This window comes from Rhinolophus sinicus, chromosome 14 (genome assembly GCF_057876585.1).
Source record: "Rhinolophus sinicus isolate RSI-liver-muscle chromosome 14, RSI-T2T, whole genome shotgun sequence".
Classification (NCBI taxonomy): Eukaryota; Metazoa; Chordata; class Mammalia; order Chiroptera; family Rhinolophidae; genus Rhinolophus; species Rhinolophus sinicus.
This window is the reverse complement of record NC_142514.1, coordinates 24,048,426-24,066,058: the sequence shown is the minus strand read 5'-3', so window position 1 is coordinate 24,066,058 and position 17,633 is coordinate 24,048,426. Positions and strand designations below refer to the sequence as shown.

Below are 17,633 nucleotides of genomic sequence, written 5' to 3'. Positions count from 1 at the left end.
GGCAGAGATGGTTCTTCCCATGACTAAAGTTTGGCTTGTGCACCTACGGTCCTAACCTAATGCCTGGGCATCTCATCTTGGGAAGCTTTATGGGCCCTGTGCTGGACTTGACTTCTTGTGTCTGCCTCTCATTCCCTCTGGGTCACAGCTGAGCTGGAATGATGAGGTTCACTGAGCTCAGGGCATGGTCTAGGTAATCAGGTTCTCCATACCTTCTGGTTCTCTGTGACACTTTGCTCTGCTGCCTCCCCTCCTGTGGAGTGGGATGGAGCGAGGGATATGGCCTTTCAGAAAGAGTATTTTGCACTTAACAAAGACCCCAAACATACAGACCTAGGAATAATCATCTCCACCAGGGAAGGCCCTTTAATTGCATTAAACTCTCAGATTTATCAAATGAAGAACAAATCCAATTTATTGAAGCTAGGAGTGGCTAATACTGTAGATAACAGAATCCAGATTTAAAAGTATGGTTCATGGGGCAGCCGGTTAGCTCAGTTGGTTAGAGCTCAGTGCTCTTAACAGTAAAGTTGCCTGTTCGATCCCCACATGGGGATCTGTGAGCTGCACCCTCCACAACTAGATTGAAACAACTACTTGACCTGGAGCTGATGGGTCCTGGAAAAACACACTTAAAAAATACAGTTAAAAAAAAAAAGTTTGCTTATTAAAAAAGAAAAAACAAGTGTGGTTCTTGTAAGTTGGAGCAATGGGCTGAAGTGGACATGATGGCATTCACTGGTGCAGATGTCAAACTTTTATTGCCCAAATTCCCAGTTACATAAGCTCATGCTTAGTAATAGCTTAGTGGCAGCCCACGTGTAAAAGGCTCAGGAGTTTTAGCTGAAAAGCTTTCCAATTGATTTTACCAAACTAGCATAACCCTGTTTACAAAACGCCTCCACGTGGCACACAACGAATCTCAGGAACAATTTTACTGAGGGCTTTTAGTTAAAGTGTAAACAAAGTGAGAATATATGGTTTGATGACACAGGCTACCTGAACACTTAATTCAAATGGCAATTTTTTTTGGGGGGAGGGAGTCAGGAAATATAAATTCCTAAGATAGATTCATGAAGAAGAAAATTGGAATAGACAGATAGTTGCTGAAGAGAGTGAAAAAAAAGTTGAAGAATGACAGGAAAAAGGTAGTGAGTCCAGATAGTTTTACATGCAAGTTTATTTAAACCTTCAAGGAATTATGCTAGCAAGTCAATTGCAGAATGTATAGCCGACCCTCACACTTTAACTGGTCATTGGCCTGAGTGTAGAATTCCAGGTTGAAAATCACTGTCCTCAGGATTTTGAAGTTATTGAACCGTTGTCTTGTAGCTTCCGATATTGTTGCAAAGTGTCATGCCATTCTGATTCTTGAGATTGTATGTGGAACTATGTTCTGTCTCTAGAAACTTGTAGGCTCATCTCTTTGCCTCCAGTGTTTTGAAAATTTTCAGTAGTGTGGACCTATGTTTGTCCATTGGGCTGGGCACGTAGTAGCCCTCTCAATCTAGAAGTTTCTCCAATTAGTTTCACTCCTATTTTTTTCTGATCGTCTTTTCTTGAACTCCTGTTAGTTGGACTTCCTGACTTGTCTTCTACTTTTTAAAAAATCTTTTCTAATGTCTATACCTTTGTCTTTTATTCTATTTTCTGGAGGATTGCCTAGCTATCTTCCAAACTTTTTATTGAAGTTTTCAATTCTTCTCTCATGGTTTTACTTTCCAAGAACTTGATTTTGTTGTTTCCTTTGCATGTTGCGTTCGGAGAGCATCATGTTATTTCATGGATACAATATTCTCATTTATCTTTCTGAAGAAAGCAGTAATAGTTTAAAAATGTTTTCTTCTCCACGTATAATCTCTATTCTCTAAAAAGCTTTATTCTCTGATTCAGACTCTTTTATATAAGCTACTTTCCTTAAGTGCCCCGATCCTTGGTGGTGTGCTCCTGTCTAAGAGGGGGTCATCAAAAGCTGTTTGGATGCTTTGAGGAAGTGGGTGGGGTCTCCTGACTGCTCTTCACTGCGTGACTATCTAGCTAGTTCCTTGAGGAATCGCTAGTGCCCGGATCTATAGGTCTCTTCTTTTAGGTCTGTCAGATTCCACTGAGAAGACCCTTTCAAACACCTGCCTAGAGATACATACTTGGCTTCCAGGATTCTCAAAAAAAGTGAAAATAAGAAATGGAGAATGTATTTTACTGGATATTAAAATGTGTTACAAAGCTACACTAATGAAAACAGTGATAGTTTCATACCAATGATAGATCAAGGGAATATAATCTTAGCTAGCCCAGAAATAGACTGTTTTATGTATAAAAATATAGTATATGGTCAAGCTGATAACATAAATTAGTGTTGGAAGTATTTTTCAGTAAGGATTGCTGGAATCATTAGTTATTGACGGGACAAAAGTTAGCACTTCACCTTACATTATATGCTAAAATTAATTTATTTGTTCGTTCTTTTATTTACTTAACAATTATTTCTTTCATATTATGTTCAAGACAAGTTAAAGTATTAAATATATAAGATGAAAAATAATCTTAGAAAGGGGAAAACAGTATAGGCAGGAAACTATCAGAAAGGAAAAAATTGACAAATTTGACTACAGAGAAATTAAAAAGGATGAAAAAACACACTGAGACATTTTTTATAACAAATATGTCAGATAAAAAGTTTTATCTTTATAGAGAGATAAAAGAGCTCTATAAGGAGCTTATACAAATTGATCAGAAAACACTAAAACCTGAGAGAAAAATGGGCAAAAAAAAAGTACAGAAGAAACACAAGTGCTGAGGAAGTATATGTTAAAATGTCTAGCCTCACTAGTAATCAATGCTTGTGTATTGAAAGGTGATACCAAATTTTTTGCCTGCTGAATAATAAATAAAGGAATTGAAAATTTTAAAATAATGCTGCTATGGGTGCCTTGAAATGGGCACTTTCATACAGTGCTGTTGAACATACAAGTAATTTTTTCTGAACAGTATCTTGCAGTCCATTTAAGAAATAACCCTGAGCAATGACTACATTGAGCCCCTTCCTTCTTCAGAGCCTTGGGGAATGTTGTTCCCTCTGCCTGGGACGCTCTTCCCATCTCTTTGCTGGATCATTCTTCCTCACCTTTCAGGTGCTGAAGTTCACCTCCTCAAGGCAGCCTTCCACAACCTACAGTTTAGATCAGAGCCTCTTTTATAGACTTATCTATCAGCCAGCATTCTCAGAGCCAACTGGGGGAGGTGGTGGTGAAGGCTGAGGGTCTCGCCATTCAGTATGTGAACTTCCACTTAATTCCTCTATGTTCTTTATGGTACTCCCACCCTCTACTGTGCATGGTGTTTCCCCATCCACCTCTGTTTTATCTTCTCCAGAGAATAAACTTCCATCCCTCTACAGGGTGGGGGGAGAAGGGGATCCATGCACCAGCTGCCATCTGTGAGCAATTCTGTTTTCAACCCCACCTTCTCTCTCACTCTCAGAGGTCGTTGGTGCCTTCATGTCTTATAATTTGCTTGTGCTTTTCTGCATTTCTGAATCATTCACAATGAATTATTTTCATAACCAGAAGAAAGCCCCTAACTTTTTAGATTTAAAATTTCTTACCTTTTGACCCAGGAATTTTGCTTCTTGGAATGTCTTTCTTTTAAGGAAATAGGCAATTTGGAAAACATTTAAGTACAGGCATCTACACCACAGTACAATTGATAATAGAGGATAATTAGTTGTAAACAATTTAAAAAATTCAATATTGGGATCATGTTTAAGTGGATAATGATAAAGCCATATGATAAAGTCATTAAGTGGTATTTCTAAAGACCCTCGATGACGTGGGGGAAAGGCATGACTTAATGTAAAATGAAAAAAGCAGAGTATGAAATTATAGATAGACCTTTACTCAGATTTTATTTTAAAATATGCATGGAAAAGGCTGGAAAGAATTACTTCTGAATATTAACAGTTTTTACCCCTGAATGGTGGGATCTCCTTGTCTACAATGATCATGCATTACCTTTATAATCCAAATAAAATTTCTATATATGCAAAAGAGAAGAAAATAGAAAAGTTAATGTAATCCTAGGTTGCATTAATAGAGGTAGAAGTTTTGAGGCAAGAGAGAAGATAATCTGGATTCTGATCACTTGGAGCATCATATCTAGCACCCAGGGGAGGGCGACACATGTTAAGAGGAAAGTAGACAAACTGCAGGTTGGCCAGAGACGTCTGGAAATCAGAGTCCCCTGGAGGAACAGTAGAAGACCAGGCTCAGGATGAGCCTGGGGGCTATCTGCTTGTGGCTGCAGCGCTTGTGGACAGAGCAGAACGGATAAGCCTCGTGTGGCCTCTGGGGTCAGAGCCAGGGCTAGAAGGAGAAGCTGTAAAGTGGAGAAAGAAGCTGCAGTGGTCCTGTGATAGATTCTGTTTCCTGCAAACATCAGTGGTCATGCTGAGGTTAGTGTGCAAAGGAAATGAAGGACCCCCAGTCAAGGCACTGGCGGTCAGGGGGTGAATCATGAGGTCAGCAACCCAGTGGTCAGTGAGCCAGCGTGTTAGGTTGGGAAGAAGTTGTGATGTCACCCAGCCCAACAGCTGTCGGCTTTGTTTATGTGCGTCCCATGAAGTTCACATAGTCCCATGGGTTACAGAGAAGATGACCTTGGGTTATGCAGAATTCCCAGTGCACTCCACATAACCTCATCCCTTTTTTCCCCCGCTGAGGAAAGAAATGTGAATTCAAGTGACTGGGATTTATCCTACTGTAGAAATGATCTTGAATATGTTCTGATTCATGAAAAAGAGTGTATCACCTGTGAGCTTCAGATCAATGATTAGTGATAAATTACTCCACGAAATTCTCCTCATACCTAATTGCCACATACCTTTTCTCATCCAACCCTTTCATTTCACAGTGGGGAAACTGAGGGCCAGAGAGGGGAAAGGACTGTAGTCAAGTGAGTGTGAAGGATAAGAGGCAGGAGTCAAGCCTCCTATGGCTCTTTCTGTGACTGAGAGTTGCCCGTGTTCCCAATTCACATTTTGAGGGTGTGAGGGGTAGGCTGGTGAGAGGCTGAAGGAGGCAAAGGAAGAAGTGCAATGCGAATCTGTTGTGTTCCATCCTGACCATGTCACCAGGGAGATGTCTGAGTCCAATATTTACTTAACATTCTCCTTTGTCTCCCACAACAAGTGCTTGGAGGTCAGATGGGGCTGGTGGGGTGGTGGTAGGGGTTGAATTGTGCCCCACCCCCAAAGAGGTGGAAATCCTAAGCGCCAGTACTTCAGAATGTGACCTTATTTGGAAATAGCATCTTTACAGAGGTGCTCAAGTTAAAATAAAGTCACTAGGTTGGTCCTAATCCAGTATGACTGGTGTCTTTATAAAAAGGAAAAATGTGGACACACAGAGACAGACATACCCACAGGGAGAACACTGTGTGAAGATGAAGGCAGAGCTGGGGGATGCCAAATATTGCCAGCAATCCACCAGAGGCTAGGAGAGCGGCCTGGAACACATTCTCCCTCACAGTCCCCTGGAACCAACCCTGCAGACATCCCGATGTCAGACTTCCAGCCTCCAGAACGATGAGGCAATAAATATCTGTCGTTGAAGTCGCCCAGCCTGTGGGGCTTTGTTACAACAGCTCTAGGAAATGAACGCAGATGGGATGGAGCTTACAGCCACTCCTCACTGCATAAGTCTTCGCCCTACCGCCCCCCCCCCCCCCGCCCCACTCTATGTGGTCCCATCCCCACTACTCTATGCCTACCCTCAAGCCTCCAGCCCATTTGCCCTTGTGTTTGTGTGGTCACCAGTCTAGGGCCCAACCTCAGCCTTGCCAAAGGTCAAAGTCCATGGGCCCCAGCCTGACCCCAGCTCCAACACCAAGCTCAGAGCTGGTGAGCTTTGAGGGAGGGAAAGAATGCTCTCATCACTCAACTAAACCTGCCTTCTCCTACCTTTACAAGCCAGGACAGGTGGGGAATATCAGAAATGCAGGCTCCCCGCGCCCTCAGGTTGGGCTGGCTCTAAAACACCACCAAATATGGCCTCTCACCCAGGCTGGGGGCAAATTCCTCAGAAGAGGATCTCAGTCTCCTGGATCATGCCCTTTCAATGCATGAACAGCCTCCTTTCTGCCCAAACTAACTCAATCCCTCATTTCATAGCCAAAGTGAATGCAGGGCTTGGCCCGTGGGGAATAAAAGTGTCTCCCTGGTGATTCTTAGAGACTTGCTGGGGAGATGAAATAGATTCATACTAAACAGTGGTCCAGATTCCTGAGAGGTAGAGAGCATCACTGGAGACTGGCTGGAGAAATCAGGGAGGGCTTCCTGGAGGAAGAACCTATGCTGGCCTTGCTGGAGAAGGCGAGCTGAATTTTACTGCATGAGTACTAGGAGCCAGACACACTCATATACTTTCTCTTATTTTTATTTCTTGTCACTTGCGAGGCAGGCGATGTTATCTGCATTTTAAAGATGAGAAAACAGACACTCAGAGAAGTGAAATGATTGACTTAAGACCGCATGGCTTTGTACGGTCTTAAGGCAGCATTTAAATGGAGGATCCCTTGACGTTAAAGCTCTTTTTACTCTTCTGCATTCAGGCTCTGCCTTTTCCAGGGTACAGTAGTGTTTAAAGGACTGGTGGGGTTTGGAAGTGTGGAGGAAGAGGCACTCCAGGTTGGCAAAAGAGCAGGGTGGGGACATACCGGGTGAGTTTGGGGAGCCACCAGGAGGCTGGTCTATTAGATCTCAGGGATTCAGAGGGAACAATGGGGACCAAAGCTGGGAGAGTAAGAGGGCTGGTAGCTTATCAGGCTGAGCATTCAGACTTGATGGCTAAGTAGTGAGTGAGCGAGTTCTGTCTGCAGTGAGGGGTACAGAGCTGGTGTTTTGGAAACTTGATGAGAGAGGGGACAGGTTGCCAACCTACTGTGAAGGCTCTCAGAGAGAAGCATGTGGCCATGTGAGGTAGACCCCATTCCCTCTTCCAACCCCCACTCCAGATCTCCCTGAGTAGGGGAGGACAACCAGCTTGGCACTGAGGGCCATTACCTACCTGAGTGCTGTCTCTACCTGGGTCACCTTCCACACAAATATCAACTCTATCAACACTGGGCTCACCCTCAGCTATTCTTCCCATTTCCTAGAAGGCTTATCAGGCCCTAAGCACCTCCACTCTTCCCCCTGACCTTTCCCTTCCTGCATCTTTGCACGAACTGTTTTCTCTGCCCAAATACTCAGGGTCTTCCCTTCCCCAGTGAACTCCTATTCACTGGTCAAGATCCAGTTCAATTGTTTGTTGTTTTCCTGCAACCTTTGTGACTCAGAGGCAAGATTCTGTTCTTCCACACTCCCTTCCACCTTTTTATACTACCATTGTCTCTTCTCACTGAGTGAGTTTTAGGTGCATGGGGAGGAGACATGATATAGGCCCTTGAGTTGCTCTTTCTGGTGGGCAGACTAGAAAGGGCCAAGGGAGGAAGGGGCAATTGATCTAAACCTGCCCTCGCAAATAGAGTATGAGGTGGAATGGGTGCAGGGCCCATTTGAGCTGGACTATAAAGGGCTCAGCTGGCAGGCAGGCCTCGGGAGCAGAGTGTCCAGTAAGGAAGCACACTACAGGGGGAACTGGATGGCCATGGGGCAGGATGGGGAGATGGGGACAGACACTGCTTTGGCCGCTGATTAATGGGCAGATTGAGGGGGCTGGGCAGTGGGGATGGGACGAGGATGGTGCCTGAGGCATTTCAAAAGGTGGGATGTTTGGGACTCAGGGCTGCTGAGAGGCAGGATATAGGTGGTAGCTGGAGTTGGGGTTACAGAGGCCAAAGACAGATTATGCAGGCTGCAAAAGCAAAGAAAACCTTGGCAAAGCAGTTGTACCCCCTAACTCTCACCCTGAACCATATCACGACAGCATCAATATACACACCTAGCTTGTGATCAAGTCCTATTTATTTTAGAAGTATAAACAGCAGAACTAGGAAGGAGTGATGAGAACAAGACACCAGTCCCCTTGGCAGGGCCAGATCCAGCACAGGCTGTGTGTAACCAAGGCCGACCCAGCAGCCCTGACCAGCCTTTTCCTGTGAGGACAACCTGGACGGAGGGGGTGGAATAACTTGGCTCCAGGTCCCTCTGAACCAAGTGAAAAAGACCAGAGAGCCCATAACACCTTTGGCCAAGAGCACCCAAAGCCTGGGGTAAAGCCATGTTCTGGAGGGGAAACCATGGTGTCCTCTGGTCACCAGGAAGGCCCCAGATGTTCAAGAACAACCTACAGTGAGGCTCTCTGACCAGCAAGCCCCCACTTCCCCCAGCCCTCGTCATCTCTGCAGAGCCTTCAAGGAGGGGGCACCCAAGGGAGCCAGACTTCCCAGGCCCCACTTCTGTCACTACAGGGTGACAGAAGTCCCAGGCCTCTACAAATACTGCTTCTTGGAAGCAGAGCTGCTGGAGTTACTGGGGCATTTCCGGTTACTCTGGGGGGACAGGCCCAGGAAGAGGGGGGGCCCAGAAGACAGCCTCTCCTCCGTAGTCAGGTTGGCCCAGTTCTGTTCAGTGGATGACAGCCCACTGTAGGTGGGGCATGGCTCGGATGAGGGCTCCTTGCCCATGGGGAGGTAGAAGACCTGGTCAGCGTAAGGCTCTGAGGTGGTGCCCTGGGGTGGGGAGGCATCCTGGCCCTGCCTGGCCCTTATCCTCTGGATAAGGTAGCGGCACAGCAGGTATACCAGCTCCAGCAGGTTGAGCAACAGGGAAATGAGTCCAACCACCTGCATGAAGATGATGAAGATGGTCTTCTCCGTGGGGCGGGAGACGAAGCAGTCCACGAGGTGAGGGCAGGGTCGTCGACGGCACACAAACACAGGCTCCATGGTCCAGCCATAGAGGTGCCACTGGCCGTACAGGAAGCCTGCCTCTAGCACGCTCTTGCAGATCACGCTGGCCACATAGGTGCCCATCAGCGCGCCGCGGATCCGCATGCGGCCATCTTCTGCCACTGAGATCTTGGCCATCTGGCGCTCTATGGTTGCCAGCGTCCGCTCCACTTGTGGGTCCTTGTGTGGCAGTGCCCGAAGCTCCCCCTCCTTCTGCCGCAGCCGCTCCTCCCGCCGAGACAGGTAAATGACATGGCCCAGGTAGATCAGGGTGGGGGTGCTGACGAAGAGGAACTGCAGCACCCAGTAGCGGACGTGGGAGATGGGGAAGGCCTGGTCGTAGCAGACGTTGGTGCAGCCCGGCTGGGCTGTATTGCACTGGAAATCCGACTGCTCATCGCCCCACACAGACTCACCCGCCAGGCCCAGGATGAGGATTCGGAAGATGAAGAGCACCGTCAGCCAGACCTTGCCCACCACAGTCGAGTGCTCCTGGACTTGGTCCAGCAGCTTCTCAAGGAAGCCCCAGTCGCCCATGGCTCCTGGGCATCCGTCTGCAGGGAGACAGAAGACACTGTCAGCACGGAGTCCTTCTCAGCTGTCCTAGCAACAAGCCTACAGGGAGGTCGGCCACATCCTTGTTACCTAGGGGGAAACTGAGGCTTAAGGAGTGAAAGAGATGGAAGTAGGGGCTCACACCTAGCAGGGCGGTCAGGACTAAAAGCAGATCTTTGGACGATGACTGCTAAGTTCTCGCAAGGGTACAGCTAGAGTCCTGTCTAGTCACACACCTGTGTCCCTCGTGTTCCCAGCCAGAGTCCCACGATGACCACAGCCCAAAAAGATCTGGCTCAACTTAAGGCTCCTGAGCCTATGGGAAAAGAGAATTTTAGGAACTTATCCAAGGTCACACAGCTGTGACATCCCCTCCCCCTCTTTTGTCTATGACAGGTTTTCCCCAGACAGTGGGTAGAGGTAGCGCTATGTCAGCTTCTCAGGGGACCCAAAGCCTCAGGTCCCTGCTCCCCTCCACATCATATCTCACTCTAACCCTTGAGCGTGTGGTCGGAGGGGTGCTACACCCTAAAGGCAGTACCTGCGTTAGCTCCACCTGCCAGCAGTGATGACCACCTGCAATTTAAGTACTGACGCTGGCTCTTGTCCCCTTTTTCCATCCCTCCTGCCCCCACCCCCCAAGCTTTTGTTGCCAAATTCTAGACTCCTGAATTGTCATAGCAGGGTGGAGGCACAGGCCACGAAGTTCCCAGAACATCTTGGGGGGCGGGGTGAGGGGAAAGGAGGTAGGGGAAGGGGGAGCAAAGCTGTTTAGAGGCAGGCTTTGGAACCAGACCTGGGTTCCAATGCTGACTCCTTCTTATAAACCGGGGACCTGGCTTAAGTGACAACCTCTTACCACCTCAGTCTCTTCTCTTGTAAAATGGAAATAATATTCCTGCCTCCTGGGGTTGTAAGGGTTTAATGAAAGAAGGTAGGAACCTCGCTTCGCATAGAGCCTTGCCACAGGCAGGCCGGGTGAGTGCTACTGCGGTGGTTCGCCTCCCCCCTACCCTCCCCACTTTCGAAGCAACCCTCAGCCCCACCCCCACCCCTCAAGCACAACTCACCGCCTGCCTGCCAGGCGGCCCAGGTGGCGGTGTGGACGCACGAAGGCCGAGCGGCAGTCTCGGGAGCCCTGCAGGACCGCGCCTGGCGGCAGGGCGCCTTAAATAGCGCGGAGGGGCGGGGCGGGGGCAGGAAACCAGCGGGAGGGCAGCAGGCGCTGAATTTTCAGAGCCTACCGATGGGACCCGGAGGTGCAGACTAACCTCAGGCGACTCTCAAGGAAGGGGCCCGGGAGGTAGCACTGGGAGTTGGGTGGCGAAGGGGGCTCTTTCCTTCTCCACTCCCTTAGCCGCAGTTTCTTTGGTGCTGGAACAGGAATTCTCCAAGGTGAAGTTTTTCAGGGTGGTGGAATTTGAAAGGATTAGAGTAGGAATTTGCTGATCTCAGCGACTGGCCTGAGGGGCTGTGAAGGTGAGTAGAGGGGGCTGATGGGGGAGTGTGGCGAGACTGTTCCATGATGTCACTGTTGCCAGAGCCCGTGACTTGATACAGATAGACGTGGAGATCTCTTCTCTTAAATCCCCTCAGAGACTCTGATCGACTCCTCCCATATGCCCCACAGCAGCTGGTTCCTGGAAGAGGCCTGTTGCCCTGCCCCACTGAACCTGTAAAGCATTTTACCCTTATTGGGGCCAGGTGACGTCCCAGCACCTCCATCCATCCTACCCTGTCCTATGTAATCCCTTAGCTCTTGCCATGATGTGTGGAGGATATCCCGTCATCCTGCTGCACAAGGCATCCCTTAATAAACTCTTGATGTAATTAATGCTGGAGTTGTAAGCCTCTTTCTTCCCCTCTGAGGCTGGGAAATTTTACATAACAGGGAAGGGCCTATCCCTGGAGCTGGGGTCCTATTTTTTTAGGCTGCCACGGTGTGCCCAGCACTGTGCCAGGACTGTTCAGTCAAGGCTCACCAGGACATGGGGACCCACAGTGCCCTCCCTAGAGTCAGTTCTGGAGCTGGGGTCTCAGCCCAGCCTGTATCCTTGCAGAATTCTCAAACATCCCCACTCCTGGGGGGCTACTCAATCAGAGGTCTCTAAGTAATTTCATGGGCCACTTGACACTGGGCAGGGGATCTCTCCCCACCTTTCACTTGGATCCCATTCTTATGCCTGTAAATGGGGGGGGTGTAGTGAGCAGAGCCTACCCTGGTTCATTTAGGCTTCATCCTATTGATGAACATTAATGAGGGTCTATTGTGCTGCAGGCTTGTAGGAGGAGCTGGGGATTGACCATAAAGCAGCCAGAGGTGGTCTTTGGCCACAGGCTCTCACTGGCTGGTGTGGGAGGCAGGAATGGAGCACATCAGCCCATAGGAAGCAGTGAAATGATAAATGTGGAAAGCTCTGAGAAGGACTGGGTGACTCACAGGGGTTGGTTAGGAATGTTTCCTGGAGTGGGTGGGAGAGCGTTTGAGGCAGAAGGAACAGAAAGAACAAAGGCTCAAGGACCTGGGGCTGCCAGATCCTGAGACCTTGGCCACTGCCCCCAGGGTGTTAGATGTCACTGGCCTTGGTGGTGGAGGCAGTAGAGTTGAAGTTGAGACTTTGCTGTTGAACCCTGTGCCCTTAGGCAAGTTGCATAAATCCCTGTGCCTCAGTTTCTTCCTCTGTAGAATGGGGATAGTCATGGTTCCTACTGTGTAGGGTTGATAGGAGATCCAATCAACGCACACATAGCCTAATATTGGTACACAGAAAGTTCAAGTGAATTGTGGCTAAAAACACGTGACAAAATGTTTGTGACAAAAAGGGTCTGTGGGTTGGTCTTGGTGGAAGCCGTGGACTAAAATGGGGGTTTTTGGAATGTGACCTTACAGGGTGATTTGATCATAAATTCCTAACTGGGCAGGTCATGGTGGGTAGTCATGCCCAGGCATATAACTTCTTTAGCTGTACCTTAAGCAAGCTCTGTCCATTTTTTCCGTGCATCTATGTGAATGCCTTTTTTCAGACCCCTCCTTCTAAAGGGTGACCACCCTCGAGAGCGCACAGCCTCCTTAACTATCCTGTAATCCCATCCCTGCCTTGATTTCTGCTACTTACAAGTAATCTTCCTTAAGTTCCCTCCTTAATTCCAAATGCATAAAAGAAGCTGTAAACTGTCATTTCTTGGAAGTATTTTTCTCAGCCGGTTGAGAAGCTCTTGTTGAGAAAATCTTGTGACTGAACTCTTACAAAAATTGTCTACAGGTTTGGATGTTTCTTATGATGACAGAACAGAAAAGGCTGAGGGGAAGAAGCTCAGGAGCCGAGTAGAGGTGGGGAGAGGGGCAGGTGGGGGCCAAAGCCCGGGGCTGGTGGCAAAAAGGTCCCTGTTTCTCCGCAACAGGATTTAGTTCTTAGACTCCCAGTGCCCCTGGGTCCCTGAGGGTCCTACCTTAAGCAGGACTAACTGAACTTTCTGGGCAGCAAGTGGGATGGGCCTGGCTCAGACCTCAGAACTTCAGGATCGTCTGAGCGCAGCCTTCTGGATTCTCAAAACTGACAACTGAGCCCTGGTTCTGACCCCCGAGGTCGTGAGAATGAAGGTCCCTAGAGGCAGTTTCTTGCCGCGCTCCCACTGCAGCCTCTGCTTCCAGAGCTCCTCTCCTGTGACTAGACACAGGCTCCCCTCCCCCAGCTCTTACAGCTTCCTCTGGAGGTCAGGGTTTGAATGACCCAGCCCCTTCCTGGGAAAAGGAGGAGCTGGGATCAGCTATGAGAGGAATCCCCACAACCTGGCCATTCCACCTGGAAACATCCTTAAAACCCCATCCCACCGTCCGTCCCCACTGCCCTGACTCTCTGTTCACAGCCACCATCTCAGTGGCCTCCCAGCTGGTCCCCGGCCTCCATCCCTGCCCCCTCCAACCCAGCCTCCACCCTTCCCTGACCACAACACCGCTCCATTTAAACCCTCTGTGGCTCCCCGTTGCCTCTTGGCCTTGGCCACTTCTCACCCTCATCCCGCTCCCCTTTTACTCCACGATCCGGCTGGATTTTACTGTGGTTCCCTGTGCACTCTTGCTGTGTCCATGCTGTTCCCTCTGCCTGCAGCTCCCTCCTGTGCTGAACCCTACAAGTTGTTCAGGACTTTGCTCCACACTGCCGTCTCCCAGAAGTTCCCCCCGCTGGCCTCCACTGGGTTAGTTGTGCTTTTGTGATCTCAGTGGCTCAGTTATTGTCCCTGGGTACATTTAAAAAAAATAAATTTATTTCACTTGTGATAAAAAACACCTAATATTCACCATCTTAATCATTTTAAAAAAATTTTTATTGGGGAATTTGGGGAACAGTGTGTCTTTCCGGGACCCATCAGCTCCATCCATGTCAACTCAGCTCCAAGTCAAGTCGTTGTTTTCAATCTAGTTGTGGAGGGCGCAGCTCACTGGCCCATGTGGGAATTGAACCGGCGACCTTGGTGTTCTGAGCACTGCGCTCTAACCACTGAGCAAACGGGCTGCCCTTAACCATTTTTAAGTGTACCATTTAGTAGTGTTAAGTACATTCACACTGCTGTGCAATAGATCTGCAGAACTTTTTCATCCTTCAAAATTGAAACTATACAATTAAACGACACCCAATTTCTCCTCCCCCACCCTTGGTGCATTGTTCACTTGTCTTTACTCCTCCCTCCTTAGGCCGTGAGCCCCTGGAGGGCAGGCAGCTGGGTCTGGTTTACATCTCTACGGTAGCACCTAGCAGGTCACCTGGCCCATGTATGAATTTATTAATTCAACAAATATTTATTGCCCCTGGAGCTGTGGCACTGTCCTAGACCCTGGAGAGCAAAGAGGGAACGAAAATCCATCCTTGTGGCTTTGACATTCTAGCTGGGGGGAGATAGACAAAATAAAATGTAGAACCTGTTACATGATAATAAATGCTATGTGGAAAGTAAAGTAGGAAGGGAGGATTGAGGGTGCACGGGATGGCAGTTTCAATTTTGAATAGAAGGGAGGAGAAATTCTCACTAAGGAGCTGAAGTTTGACACAGGCCCTGAAGGGAGGGAGCCCTGTGGTCCTCTGGGATAGAGCATTCCAGACTAAGGGAACCACAGTGCAAAGTCCCTGAGGTGGGAGTGTGGCTGGTGTTCCCTGCTTGGGGAACGGGGGGGGGGTGGGGTGGTCAGTGTGGCTGGGGTGAGGTGAGCAAAGAGAAGACAGGAGTTCAGAAAGGGAACGGCCGAGATGTGGGATGAGGCAGAGCTTATAGGCCCCTAAAAGCCTGCGTGAGGGGCCTTTGTGGGCTTCGGGCAGAGGAGTGACACGGCCTGACTTAGGTTTTGACAGCATCACCCTGGCTGCTGTGCTGCGAATGGGCTATGAGGGTGGGTGGCAGACAGCGGATGCACCCCTTCCATACAGTACTTGCTGTCCAGCTGTGTGGAGTCTGGTCAGCGGACAGCCTCCAGCTGTTAGCACTTTCAGGTTGGCTTCAGCTGTCCAGGTGGCCAAGCTGTGCTGGGGTTGGCCCCAAGTGACGACTGAGCCAAGCAGTGCTCAGGGGCCCAGCCATTTCCACCCAACACGGGGCTCCTGTAATGGACAATCTGTCCCCGGACACAGAGCTCCCTGCCACGGTACTTGTCGCTCAGTCCTACTTTCTCCCCTTTCCATTCATGGGCATTAATTCCCAGTACACCCTTGCCCTCTTAATTCTTCCTCAGAATCTGCTTCCCAGGGGCAGGCTGTAGAGAGATTGCTGCAGTAATCCAAGTGTCTTAATCAGCTCAGGTATTCTGCTGTAACAAAATACCATAGCCTGGGGGACTTAAACAACAGAAATTGATTTCTCATGGTTCTGGAGGCTGGAAGTCTGAGATTGGGGTGCCAGCATGGTCAGGTTCTTGGTGTAGGCCCGCTTCCTGGTTTACATGGCTGTCTGCTCATTCTGCTGTCCTTACATGGTGGAGAGAGAAGGGTCATCCTTCTCATGTCTCGTCTTCTAAGGGCACTAATCCCATCAGGAGGGCTCCATCCTCATGACCTAACCACCTCCCAAAGGCCCCATCTCCTAATACCGTCACATTGGGGGTTGGGATTTCAAAATATGACTCACAGGAAGCTTGGACCAGGGTGATGATTACAAGTCGTCTCCTGTTTACCTAGGGCTGCAGGGTGGCTGTTACAACATGCAGTACAGGTGCACTTGAAGGCTGTGTATATGAAATCGGAATCTGTCCTATGCACGACTGAAGGAAGGTTGCAAGGGAATTCTCATGCAATGAAGGAGGAGGAAATAGAGACGTGTATCCTGAGCAAAGAAGTCCAAGGGGATATGACAGCCACCTTGTGGTGACAGTGAGGTGGGCTGGGGACTCTGGGTGGTGAACAGTAGTAGCCCAACACAAACTGAATGAGAACAGTGAGCTGCAATGCTCGGACTCGCTCTCAGGCCAAAGGCAAGGCTGGAACGTTCCTCATCCATGGTCCTGGCCCACAGCCTGGAGAAGCAGGGTCAGGACTGGAAGCTCAGTCCATTCTGGGCTAGCCAATGATGTGCTTATGTTGCTCTGACCTCTGAGCCACCCTTGGTCAGGCAGCTGGAACGCCCTGGAAGATGCTGGAATGCATGGCTAGAGATCACCCTTCTCTGAGACCTTTGCTGGGGCTAAAGTACCATATGGCGTGGGCAGCAGGCAGAGACTTCCGTAAGCACGGTTGTGCCTGGATATTTACTGGATACTTTGGCACTGTACTAATGTTTCACCTACAGTGTCTCCTTTTATCTCTACAACAATCCTAGGTACTGTCCCAAGTATTCCCTTTGCCTCTCAGACCTACTGTCCATCGGCTCTGTGCCCTGAGAGGCTGACTGCCTCAACAGGTTCCCTTGCCCTCTGGCTTCTGGGTGCATGGGACCAGTAGGAGCTACTAGCAGGTGAGCAGGCGATGCAAAAGTAAAGGTGGGGTATTTATTTGGTCAGTATGCATCCTGCAGTTCCTGTGTGGTAACTCTGTCCATTGCTACTGTGGCACTAGCCCCAGGACATGGCAGTTACCCTCTGTGGGTTTCCTTAATCATACCCAAACCTTTTAAAACAGTTCCTCCAGGGAACTCTTCAGTGACTCGGTTTGAATGTGCCATCTGTTTCCCACCAGGATCCTCATTGATACCAAGATTCCCATTATATTGGTGACAAGACTGAGGTTCTGAAAGCTTGCCAAGTTGCAGCATGGCGAAGCTATGATCATGAAATGGTTAAGCTGTGATTCAGACCTGGGGGGTGGGTGCCAGCCCAGCCCAGCCCTGGGCCCTTTAAGCTTGGATGGCTTAACCACCCCGCAAATGGCCACACTTGAGAGCAAAGGTGAACTACAGCCTATTCTGTCTACATGATGACACAACCGCTCGCTGCCTACTTTGGCTTATGGCTCACTGTCTCCTGGATTTCTGGCTCCTGGTCTTGGCTTGATTGTCACTAAATATTCCTCTAGGTCAGTATAGCCTTTGCACCCCTTTTGCTTCTCATTCTTGTCTGGCTTGGATGTTGGTGTCCCCTAAATTTCAGGTCATCATAATGCTGGGAGAGGGGCTGTGAGCCCCCCAGGGGGTGGTTAGTTCAGGTGACTGTGTTCCCATCTCCCCCAGGCTCTGAGCCCTTTGGGCTCAGCTCCTGCTCCCTGTGTAGCCCCAGCATTCTGCCAGGAGCCGGTATGAAAAATGCTCAGGGAAAATGGAAGGAGCTGAATAATGCTTGGCTGACGCAGGTATTACATGCCTTTAGAGACACCTGGCCTGTTGGGAGCATATATAAAGAGTGAGAGTGTGACTAACAGGGATTTTATGTACACAGGGTGGGGATGCGGTTGTGGACTGCTGGGATTGGTTTACTACCGCTAAGGGAGTGCGGTTTGTCTACAAGGAGAGGATAGTGATTGTGTACTTAGGGCTGGGTCTCCCTGTAAACGGCTAGGAGCGCTGTTGTAGCGGGAGCACAGCGCCCTCTTGTGACCACATCTACAATCACACGTGTATCAGGTTCCATCCCAGCTCTTACCTTGTCAACCCCAGCCCCAGCTTAACTTCAGCTCCAGCCTCTGCCACAGCCCCCAGCTTAGCTTCACCTCAGCCATGGAGCTCTCTCCCCTAATGAGGGCTACCTTTCCTGGCCTCAGGGTCTTATGGGAGGGAGA

At 49.2% G+C, this 17,633-nt stretch overlaps 1 protein-coding gene across 4 annotated transcripts; it reads right to left on the bottom strand.

Annotated features, from left to right (window-relative positions):
- Nucleotides 1-7,942: 7,942 nt before the first annotated feature.
- Nucleotides 7,943-10,822, bottom strand: GJA4 (gap junction protein alpha 4). Of its 4 annotated transcripts, none has more exons than XM_074334361.2 (3): nucleotides 10,713-10,822; nucleotides 9,678-9,757; nucleotides 7,943-9,440 (listed from the first exon to the last, which is right to left on the bottom strand). In XM_074334361.2, exon 3 carries the CDS (start codon nucleotides 9,421-9,423, stop codon nucleotides 8,428-8,430), a length of 996 nt encoding a protein of 331 aa, XP_074190462.1. In that variant the 5' UTR covers nucleotides 9,424-9,440; nucleotides 9,678-9,757; nucleotides 10,713-10,822; the 3' UTR covers nucleotides 7,943-8,427. The 4 variants fall into 4 exon arrangements, with proteins under 4 accessions (XP_074190462.1, XP_074190458.1, XP_088647145.1 ...); XM_074334357.2 differs by lacking the exon at nucleotides 10,713-10,822 and adding an exon at nucleotides 10,512-10,693; XM_088791019.1 differs by lacking the exon at nucleotides 10,713-10,822 and adding an exon at nucleotides 9,983-10,364.
- Nucleotides 10,823-17,633: the final 6,811 nt, after the last annotated feature.

Excerpts from the sequence above, each read along its gene's own strand:
- GJA4 (XM_074334361.2), bottom strand. The coding sequence starts at position 9,423 with ATGGGCGACTGGGGCTTCCTTGAGAAGCTGCTGGACCAAGTCCAGGAG.